The sequence below is a fragment of the Mobula birostris genome, chromosome 7, assembly GCF_030028105.1.
Source record: "Mobula birostris isolate sMobBir1 chromosome 7, sMobBir1.hap1, whole genome shotgun sequence".
Classification (NCBI taxonomy): Eukaryota; Metazoa; Chordata; class Chondrichthyes; order Myliobatiformes; family Myliobatidae; genus Mobula; species Mobula birostris.
The window spans coordinates 173,650,429-173,661,931 of NC_092376.1; the positions used below are offsets into that span (position 1 = coordinate 173,650,429).

At 46.3% G+C, this 11,503-nt stretch overlaps 1 protein-coding gene across 9 annotated transcripts in view; it reads left to right on the forward strand.

The window, feature by feature from the left end:
• Positions 1–8,680, forward strand: part of flt4 (fms related receptor tyrosine kinase 4) — a 264,141-nt gene extending 255,461 nt beyond the window's left edge. For all 9 annotated transcript variants that reach the window (XM_072264095.1, XM_072264100.1, XM_072264093.1 and 6 more), the window contains one exon: positions 213–8,680. In XM_072264095.1, the coding sequence (XP_072120196.1) occupies positions 213–402 (190 nt within the window). In that variant the 3' untranslated portion in view covers positions 403–8,680. The remainder of the gene's footprint in view (positions 1–212) is intronic.
• Positions 8,681–11,503: the final 2,823 nt, after the last annotated feature.

Below are 11,503 nucleotides of genomic sequence, written 5' to 3' on the forward strand. Positions count from 1 at the left end.
CCATACCATCCCATAACGCACACCCGGGGTCAGACACAGTGAAGCTTCCTCTACACTGTTCCACCACACACTTAGGGAAGGGGCAGTCCAGGAATCTAACTTAAGCCTGCTCTATGCTCTATGTTAATTGTCTCCATGTCTAAACAGAGCTTCTGTCTCGTCTCCAGCTTCCTGTGCCGCTAACTCCTGTTTCCCCTCTTCTCTCTCAACAGTAAAGCCTCGAATCGAATGTGCAGACAACCTGACCGGTGTCGATGTGGATCAGCCTGGTATTCTGGAGCGGGGGGACCGGCCGTTCACGGCAGTGACTGTGGGCACCTGTCACAGGTGGGATGGGAGTGCGACATTTGGGGGGACCTGCCCCTGGACCCTGCTGGTCTGGACACCAGTTCCCCCTTCTAGGACTCGTCTGCCACGGGTGTCCACCGCAGGAACCTGTCTCAGCACTCCAGCGGATTCCTTGCTCGCTCTCAGCGCTCTGCCTCTGAATCGATGGCGGACACTCGCCATGGGAACTGCAGAATGGAATTCCAGTATCTTCTAAGGTTCTGAACTCTGCAAACCACCGGGATACTGTTCCAATTGTTCCATCGGCTGGTATCTGTAACCGGACTATAATCTCTGCTGACAAATATTCGCTTCCCCAAACAACAAGTTAGTCAGTAACTCTCAAGCAAAAAGTCCTTCTCTCCTTCCATTTCTCCCATTTTCCACTCTCCTCTCTTATCTAATTCCTTCCTTTTCAGCCTCTTACCTCTTCCACCTATCCCCTCCCAGCTTCTCCCTTCACTCCCACTCAACCACCCACCCACCTTCCCGCTCGCCTGGTCTCACCCTATCACCTGCTAGCCTGTACTCCTTCCCCTTCGCCACCACCTTATTCTGGCTTCTTCTCCACTTCCATTACAGACCTGATGAAGGGTCTCAGCCTGAAAATCAACTGTTCATTCCCCTCCATAGATGCTGCCTACCCTTCTGAGTTCTTCCAGCTGTTTGTGGTGCAGTGCTCTGGATTTCCAGCAAGTGCAGAATCACTTGTGTTTTCGGTTTTGTTTATGGTTCGGAGAGGAAGGGGGTGGGGAGAGTTCCCAGGGATGAGGGAAGTCACTGCTGTGATAATTCTTAACCCCACCTCCTTCTTCTGGCTTCTTCCAAACTTCCTTTCCAGCCCTAATGAAGGGTCTCATCCTGACATGTTGACTGTTTATTCATTTCTGTAGATGCTTCATGCCTTTCTGAGTTCCTTCAGCATTCTGTGGTGAGATGCTCAGGAGTTCCAGCACCTGCTGAATCCCTTTTGCTTTTGTTTTGGTTTATATTTTTTCATAGTACCGGCATTCTTAAACTCAGATCCTAGCAGTTTTTAAGAAGTTTTAAACTTGGAGCTGTTGGAGTTCCTTCTAGGTAGTCCTCCATTCTGGGATGGGGAGTGCAATTGTACGTTCTCATGTCCATAAGACCATAAGATATAGGAGCAGAATTAGGCCATTTGGCCCATCACATCTGCTCTACCATTTCATCATGGCTGATCCAATTTTCCTCTCAGCCCCAATCTCCTCCGTTCTCCCCATATCCCTTCATGCCCTGACCAATCAAGAATCTGTCAACCTCTGTTACCTCTGTAAAAACTTGGCCTCCACAGATTCACAATTCTTTGGCAAAAGAAATTCCTCCTCACCTCCATTCTAAAATAACACCCCTTTGTTCTGAGGGTGTATCTTAGACTCTTCCACCGTAGGAAACATCCTCTCCTCATTCTCTCTATCGAGGCCTTTCACCATTCGATAGATTTCAATGAGGTCACCCCTCATTCTTCTGAATTCTAGTGAATACAGGCCCAGAGCCATCAAATGCTTTTCATATGACAAGCCATTCTATCCTGGAATCATTTTTGTGAACCTCCTTTGAACACTATCCAATGTAAGCACATCCTTTCTAAGATAACGGGCCCAAACCTGCTCACAGTACTCCAACTGAGACCTCACCAGCACTTTATGAAGTCTCAACATTACATCCTTGCTTTAGTATTCTAGTCCTCTTGAAATGAATGCTAACATTGCATTTGCCTTCCTCATCACAGACTCAGCCTGCAAATTAACCTTTAGGGAATCCTGCACAGGGGCTCCCAACTCCCTTTGCACCTCTGTTTTTTTTGTATTTTCTCTCCATTTCGAAAACAGTCGACCATTTCATTTCTTCTACCAAAGTGCATAACCATACACTTCCCAACACTGCATTCCATCTGCCATTTCTTTGTAAATTCTCCTAATCTGTTTAAGTCCTTCTGTAGTCTCTCTACTACTCAAAGCTACCTGCCCCTCCACCTATCTTCATATTGTCTGCAAACTTTGCAACAAAGCCATCAATTCCATCATCCAAATCATTGACATATAACGTAAAAAGAATCCGTCCCAACATAGAACTCTGTGGAACACCACTAGTCACCGGCAGCCAGTCAGAAAAGGCCCCCTTTATTCTCACTATTGCCTCATGCCAATCAGCCACTGCTTTATCCATGCTAGGATCTTTCCTGTAATACTATGTCTTGTAGCTTGTTAAGGAGTCTCATGCCTTCTGGAAATCCAAGTACACAACATCAACTGATTCTCCTTTGTCTATTCTGCTTGTTATTTCTTCAGAGAATTCCCTTGAGGAATTCTGAAGAAATAAGATTTTCTCTTGAGGAAACCATGCTGACTGTGCCTATCTTATCATGAGCCTCCGAGTACCCTGAGTTCTCATCCTTAATAATTAGTCAGACTAACTGGCCTGTAGTTTCCTTTCTTCTGCCTCTGTCCCTTCTTGAAGACATTTGCAATTTTCCAGTCTTCCAGAACCATTCTAGAATCTAGTGATTCTTGAAAGATCATTACTAATGTCTCCACAACCTCTTCAGCCACCTCATTCTGAACTCTAGGGCGTACACCACCTGGTGCAGGTGACTTATCTACCTTCAGACCTTTCATTTCCCTAAGAATCTCCTATCTGGTATGGTAACTTCACACACATCATGCCCCCTGACTACTGGAACTTTCAACATACTGCTAGTGTCTTCCACAATGAAGCTAGATGCAAATTACTTATTCAGTTCATCCCCATTTCATTGTTCCCCATTACTTCCTCTCCAGCATAATTTTCCAGTGGTCTGATATCCACTCTCCCCTCTCCTTTATACTTCATGTATCTGAAGAAACCTTTGGTATCCTTTAATATTATTGGGTAGCTTATTTTGGTATTCAATCTTCACCTTCCTAATGACTTTTTTAGTTGCCTTCTGTTGGTTTTTAAAAGCTTCCCAATCCTCTAACTGTCCACTAATTTTAGCTCTATTTTATGCCCTCTCTTTGGCTTATTTTGTTGGTTTTGACTTCTCTTGAAGTCATCTTTCCTTTCGAATACTTCTTCCTCTTTGGAATCTATATACTGTATATCCCATGCCTTTCAAATTGCTGCCGGAAATTCCAGCCATTACTGCTCTGCGGTCATCCCTGCCACTGTTTTTTTTCCAATCTTTTCTGGCAACTTCTCTCTTGTGCCTCCGTAGTTCCCTTTACTCCACTGTAATACTGATACATCTAACTTTAGCTTCTGCTCTCAAATTTCAGGGTGAATTTGATCATATTATGATCACTTGCCCCTGAGGGTTATTTTACCTTAAGCTCAATAATCAATTCTGGTTCATTGCGCAACATCCAATCCAGAATAGCTGATCCTGTCGTGATCTCAACCACGAGCTGCTCCAAAAGGCCATCTTGTAGGCACTCTAGAAACTCCCCCTCCTGTAATCCAACACCAGCATGATTTTCCCAATCTACCTGCATTTTGAAGTCCCCCATGACTATTGTAACATTGCCCTTTTGGCATGCATTTTCTATTTCCCTTTGTAGTTTGTAGGCCACATCCTTACTCCTTGCTCCTCACTCTGGTTCCCACCCCCCTGCAACTCCAGTTTAAGCCTCACTGTCCTGCATTAACAAGCCTTCCCGCTAGGATTTTAGTCCTCCTCCAGTTCAGGTGCAACTGTCCCTTCTGTACAGATCCCACCTTTCCAGGAAGAGAACCCAATGATCTGAAAATCTTATGCTGTTCCGTCTACACCAGCTCCTTAGCCACGTATTAAAGTGTATACCCTTCCTAGTTCTGGCCTCACTAGCTCGGATAGCAATCCTGAGATCACACCCCTGGAGATCCTGCCCTTTAACTTAGCAGCTAATTTCCTGAACTCCCTATGCAAAACCTTGCCACTCGTCCTATCTTGTCAGTGGTACCTACATGAACCATGACTTCTAGTTAGTTCCCCTAACTAACGAATCCCCTATCCCCACAGCGTGCCTCTTCTTCCCCCTTCTCTTCTGAGTCACAGAGGCAGACTCAATGCCAGAGACCCGAGCACTGTGACTTTCCTCTTCTAGGTCTCCCCCTTCCCCTCCCCCAACAGTATCCAAAACGATATACCTGTTGTTGAGGGGGATGGCCACGGGGTACTCTTGCACTGGCTCCTTAACCCCTTTCCCCTTCCTGACTGTCACCCAGTTTCCTGTGTCCCACTCCTTGGGTGTAACTACCTCTGTAAATACAGTATTGAGGAAATCGTGGCTTGACCAGGAATGTCCATTCTACTTTAGTACTGATCAGCTCCCATCCCTTAAGCTTCCAGATCAAGTTTATTGGCGTCTGTCTGAGTGTACATATATACGAACAAACGAAATATTCTACCAGACCACAGTGCACTCACAATACATATACCACATACCCTCTGAGAAGGTTGAAGAGGTTTCCTTTCTGAAGCACTCTAGAGGTCAGATCTGTATGGAAATATCGCTGCCTTCCCTACTATCTCTTCCCCATTCTACCTCACTCCTTGGATCTGTGTTGCCCAGTGCCCTAGAGTTGTAGAGCACTTCAGCACAGAAACAGGCCCTTCAGCCCATCTTGTCCATGCAGAACTGTTATTCTGCCCAGTTCCATTGATTCGCACCCACACCACAGCCCTACATACTCTCCCATCTGTGTACCTATCCAAACATCTCTTAAATGTTGAAATCAAACCCACATTCTCCACTTCCTGTGGCAGCTCGTTCCACATGCTCACCACTCTCTGGGTGAGGAAATCCCCCTCGTGTTCCCCTTAAATATTTCACTTTTCACCCTTAACGCACGAGCTCTAGTTCTAATCTTATCCAACCTCAGTGGTCTCACCCTATCACCTGCCACCTCACCCAATACAGGCTGCTTGCATTGACCCTATTCATACCCCTCCATCACATTTCCCCTCATTCTCCTACACTCCAGGGAATAAAGCTAAACCTAGTCAACTTTTGCCTGTGACTCAGGTTCTCACGTCCTGGCATCCTTGTAAACTTTCACTGCACTCTTTCAGTTTTATTTCTACCTTTCCTGCAGGTAGGTGACCATAGGAGATCTGCATGTACTGGAACATTAGACCCAGGCAGTAATTTGGAAGCATGGTGGTAGTTCATAAATAAGCCCATAAGAAATAGGAGCAGAATTAGATCAATCAGCCCATCGAGGCTGATCCACCATTTCATCATGGCTGATTTACTGTCCCTCTCAACACCATTCTGCCTTGTCCCCATTATATTTGACATCCTTACTAATCAAGATCCTATTAACCTCCACTGTAAGTATCCTCACACGGAAGCTCTGTTGAGGCCATGATCAGAGACACGGTGTCTGACGTGAACGGACACTCAGCAAGTGACCCTGCCTTCACTTTCAGCCTCTGCCCAGCCTTCCCACCCTGAGGGACTTGGATCAGGGCATCTCCCAGGCTCAGTGGGCAGATTGATCCTCGAGGGGATGCTGAATTTCTGGTGCATTTTTTTTACAAACTGTATTTTCAGCTTTTGATGGCTTTTTGGACTCTGAGAAATGCTAATGGTTTTACTGACTAAGATTGTGTAACTGTGACACTTTGAAGTTGATTGTGTTGTCATTGAGCAGGCAGGTGCCTGCACCGTGGAGGTGTGCGTGATACTCTGAGATATCGCTAATTATTCATTGTTCTGACCCAACACTGCTTCCAGCTCGGTGAAGGGAACCAAGCCATTCCACAGCAATGGTACACTGAGTTGGTGGAGCCACCAGGCCAAGGGACAAGGTGCTGGCTGGGGAGACAGTGGCCTTCAAGGAGATTCTTAAAGGTGGGGAGGGATGAGCATGCTGAAACCAAAAGGGTTTAGCATCAGAGGTGCTAAAAGGACGTCAGGGGACAGCTTGTTCACACAAAGGGTGGTGTGTATTTGGTATGAATAGTGGTTGAGGTAAACATATTAGCAATGTTCAAAAGCTGTCTAGGGATGTACATGGACAGGAGAAGTGTAGCGAGCTATGGGCCAAATGCAGACAGGTGGGACTAACTCACTGGGCAATTCAGGCAGCATGGACCATTTGGGCCGAAGGACCTGTTTCTGTTCTGTGTGGCTCAGTGACCCTGTAATCCATGACACTGTTGCCCAAAAATACTGTTCCATGTCAATGCTCCATCCAAGAACATCAAACTCCCCATCCCAACACTTTTAACTCCCAAATTATCCCAAAAGTCCCAGCCAGTGCCCATCCCCTAAACTCCATTCACCCCACCTTTGCCCAGATCTCCCAGGGTGAGTGATGTTGTGGTGTCATTCAGGGCTTATCCTTCCCTGAAGGGTCTCGACCCAAAATGTCAACTCTTTATTCCTCTCCATAGATGGTGCCTGGCCTGCTGAGTTCCTCCAGCACTTTGTGTGTGTTGCATGGCTTTCCAGCATCTGCAGATTCTGCTGTGCTTAACTTTCCCTCCACTCTCCACTCATTGCTCTGGGCTCCACTGAGACCTTCCTACTTTGGGGCACTGCGAGAGTTTTAATGACTGGCTTTCCAATAGCTGAGCAGATCCTTTTGCCCGCCTTGACTGTTGAGTTGCTGCTGACCTATTTAATGATATCTCTTGGTTGCTATCATACCCCCTCACATAGAAACTGGAAATCTTACCTGGGAGGGGCTTGCTCTCAATGAGTATTCTGTATTTTGTAAAGATGTGACAGTTTAAAGGGGCTATGGAGGTAACATTCACAGCTGGAACTGAAGTTTGGCTCATCTCCCCCCACCCCCACAACTCCTTATCAATACCTCTCCCTCCTTCCCCTCTCCAAAGTACAAAGCCCAACTCCAGTTTTGCATATCCAGTGGACACCGTCTTCCCCCTCCCACTCGTTAATACCCCTCTCCAAACTCCTGAGCCCACACCTGCTCTGGACCTCCAGCGTCTCTCATTCCTGACGCCAGGTTCAGATTCAGATTTATTTACCGGAACATACAGTGAAATGTGTTGTTTGCATTAACAATCAACTTGACCTAAAGGTGTGCTTCAGAAGGTCAGGCATGAAAATGAATAAACAGCTGACATTTTGGACTGAGACCTGATGAAGGGTCTCAGCCCGAAAGGTCGACTGTTTATTCATTCCCATAGATGCTGCCTGGCCTGCTGAGTTCCTCCAGCATTTTGTGTGTGTTGCTCTCGATTTCCAGCATCTGCAGAATCTCCTGTGTTTATGGCAACATATGGGTGTGCTGGGGGCAGCCTGCAAGTGTCACCACACATTCCGGCACCAACACAGCATGTCCACAATGTTTGACAGAACAACACAACAACAACAACAACAGCAAAACAAGTCCTTTACCCATCCCCTCACTCACAAACAGAAAGGCTTCTAACCCTAGGGTGGGCTATTTCCGGGCCTCCATCCCTTGGCCCCAATTCTCAAACACCAGGCCTCCTACCACCAGTCCCAATTTCCTGACCCAGTGGCTGTGAATCTGCAGACAAGACTATCTTTAGACTTTGACCTTTGGTTGTCTACGTACAGACTCACCAACTTCGGTCTTTGACCTTTAGGTGTCTACCTCCCGACTTGCCAACTTCAGCCTTTACCCTTCAGGCTTCAACCTCTGGGCTTGCTCTGGATGGTGAAGCAGGAGAAAGGGGCTGACATGGAAAATAAATCAGCCATGATGGAATGGAAAAGCAAACTCAATGGTCCAAAAGGACTAATTCCACTCCTATGCCCTTTTTCTTATAGACATCCCAGGGGACGTGGACTTCTGACCCATGGAAATCTTCCCCTTCCTTAGTCCCTCCAAATTCCAACTGCCCTCACACTCCCCTCAGTCTGAGGGATTATTCCTCTTCAATTGAGAAATATGTACCCCCAACACTCTGTCCCAGCCAAACTGAGGTGCTACCCCACCCTCACTCTCTTCAACCAGAGGAGCTGTTAGTTGAGAGAAGCCGGCGGCTGGACCCACTGATACCCTGCCTGAAGTCACTGCAGCAGAGCTGTGAATGTTACCTCCATCCTCAACATGTTACGTGGTGTGAAGCCACGCACATTTATTGTGTTTGAGAATAGCCGTTGGCAATTGTTTACAGTTCCATTAATAATAATGGGGATTAAATAATCACAGATCATTGTATGTGGGGTGGGAGGGGACAATATTTCACTTATAGAAGGAATTGCTAAAATTACACTTAAGATTTTATCTACATTTAACGATATGCAACATAATAAACATTCTCTGTATGTCTGATGTATATTGTACATAGCATATTGTGGGCAACAGGATACGGAATATTTCCGAGGCATGTATAACACAAATAAAACACAACTTTGGATTGCAACGCTCTGAGGAAATAGCTCTCCTCATTTAATTCCTGTAGGGAGAAATTAAAAGGTCTGTAGTACCTCTTACATCTCTGTCTGATTGTTCTGAAAGATCTTAGGGCCAAGGTGCCATATCTCTTGATCGAGGTGTACAAGATGATAAGAGGTATAGATCAAGTGGACAGCCAGAAACTTTTTCCCAGGGTGGAAATGGGTAATAACAGGTGGCATAATTTTAAGGTGTTTGTAGGAAAGTGCCTTGGGGATATCAGAGGCAGGTTTTTTACTCAGAGAGTGGTGGGTGTGTGGAACATCCTGCCAGAGGTGATGGTAGAGGCAGATACATTAGGGACACTTAAGAAATATCTTAGATAGGCACATGGATGATAGAAAAGTGGAGGGCTATGTGGGAGGAAAGGGTTAGATTGATCTTAGAGTAGGTTAAAATGTTGTAAACAACATTTTGGGCTGAAGAGCCTGTACTGTTCTATACTTAAGCTGGAGGGAAATTCGGTGCTGGGAAAAGTCGGTGACGGGGGGAGAGTGTCTGTTGGCTGTGAGAAGAGTTTCGGTGGGTGGGAAGAATCAGTGATGGGGAGAGTGTCCATGACCTGTGGGAGGGGATTCAGTGATGGGGGGAGAGTGTGTGGGCTGTGGCAGGGGATATCAGTGGGTGGGGACAGTCAGTGAGAGGGAGAGTGTGTGTGGGCTGTGGGAGGGGATTCGGTGGGTGGGGACAGTCAGTGAGGGGGAGAGTGTGTGGGCTGTGGGAGGGAATTGGTGGGTGGGGAGAGTCTGTGAGGAGTGTGTATGGGCTGTGGTAGGGGATTTGGTGGGTGGGGACAGTCAGGGAGAGAGTGTGTGTGGACTGTGGGAGGGATTCGGTGGGTGGGGACAGTCAGTGAGGGGGAGAGTGTGTGTGGACTGTGGGAGGGGATTTGGTGGGTGGAGACAGTGAGGGGGAGAGTGTGTGTGGACTCTGGTAGGGGATTCGGTGGGTGGGGACAGTCAGTGACAGGAGTGTGTGTGGACTGTGGTAGGGGATTCGGTGGGTGGGGACAGTCAGTGAGGGGGAGTGTGTGTGTGGGCTGTGGGAGGGAATCGGTGGGTGGGGACAGTCAGTGAAGGGAAAGAGTGTCTGTGACTGGGAGGGGATTCAGTGGGGGAGTGGAAATAGGATTGTCATGATATATTGTCACATCTCAAATTCTTCATGTTTAGTTTGTATTGATCATCTCTGTATCGAATATTGGTGTCGCTTCAGCTGTCTGGATGGTAAGTTACCTCATCTATTAATTATTTCACATTTCTCAAATTGGTATTTGTTACTGTGTCATTTTCTTGGAAGATTTATTATGTCTTTCAGTTGGTCATCTCCGATCGATATCTGTTTGCTTAATGAAGTGAATAGCAAGGTTTTCTTCAATCTTTACTTACAGCTCATTGTGAAGGCCTATCCAAAGAACAGCACACATTCTGTTATTGATTGCAACATCAGACAGTAAAGCAAGCTGAAAATCGATGAGTGGGTGTCTATTTTCTGAACTTTTGATCTCGAGAAGGGAGTGGATGACTGTTGTTCCCAGTCAGTTCTCTCACACAAGAGATTTAAATAAATAAAATTCATTAAACAGATACTTCTAGAACAACTGTACAAAATTCAAAGTAAATTTATTATCAAAGTACACATATGGCACCATAAACAACCCTGAGGTTCACTTTTTAAAATTTTATTTAGAGATACAGCACAGAATAGGCCTTCGCAGCTCTTCAAACCACACTGCCCCAGTAACAGCTGACTACTCCAGTTATAACCCTAACCTAATCACATAACAATTTGCAGTCACCAATTACCCTATCTGGTATGTCTTTGGATTATGGGAGGAAACCTAAATATTCTCCAGGGAGAACATACAGATGCTGCCAGAATTAAACACCAAACTCTGATGCCCCGACCTGTAATAGCATCGCACTAAGTGTGTCACTCCCTGGCCTCTATCTTTCGCAGGAATTCACAGTAGAACAAGGAAATGCAATAGAATCAATGGAACTATACAAGACTAATAAACAATCAATGTGCTAAAGAAGACAATCTGCAAATATTATAAGTAAATAATGCTGAGAACATGAGTTGTAGAGTACTTGAAAATGAGTCCATACGTTGTGGGAACAGTTCAATGATGGTGTGAGTGATGTTAGCCCTGTGGTTCAAGAGCCTGATAGCTGAGGGATAATAACTGTTCCTGAACCTGGTGGTGTGAGTCCTGAGGTTCCTGTACCACCTTCCTGATGGCAGCAACAAGAAGACCTACCAGGGACAAGTTGCAGTGGTTGTCTCTGGCACCGAAGAGAAGGAGGGAAAAGAGGAGAGCAGTAGTGATAGGGGATTCGATAGTTGGGGGACAGATAAGAGGTTCTGTGGAAGAGATCGAGAATTCCGGATGGTCTGGTGCCAAAGTCCATGATATCTCAGATCGAGTTCTGGGTACTCTCAGGAGGGAGGGTGAGCAGCCGGATGTCGTGGTCCATGTAGGGACCAATGACGTGGGTAGGAAGAGTGAGGAGGTCCCGAAAGGAGAGTTTAGGGAGTTAGGAGCCAAGTTAAAGGACAGGACCTCCAGGATAGCAATCTCAGGATTGCTACCAGTGCCACGTGCAGGCGTGTTTAGAAATAGTAAGATAACGCAGATCAACATGTGGCTGAAGACATGGTGTAAGAGGGAGGGCTTCACATTTATAGATAATTGGGCAGCTTTCCAGGGAAGGTGGGACCTGTTCTGGTGGGGCAGTTTACATCTGAACTGGAGGGGGACAAATATTCTTGCAGGTAGGTTTGCTAG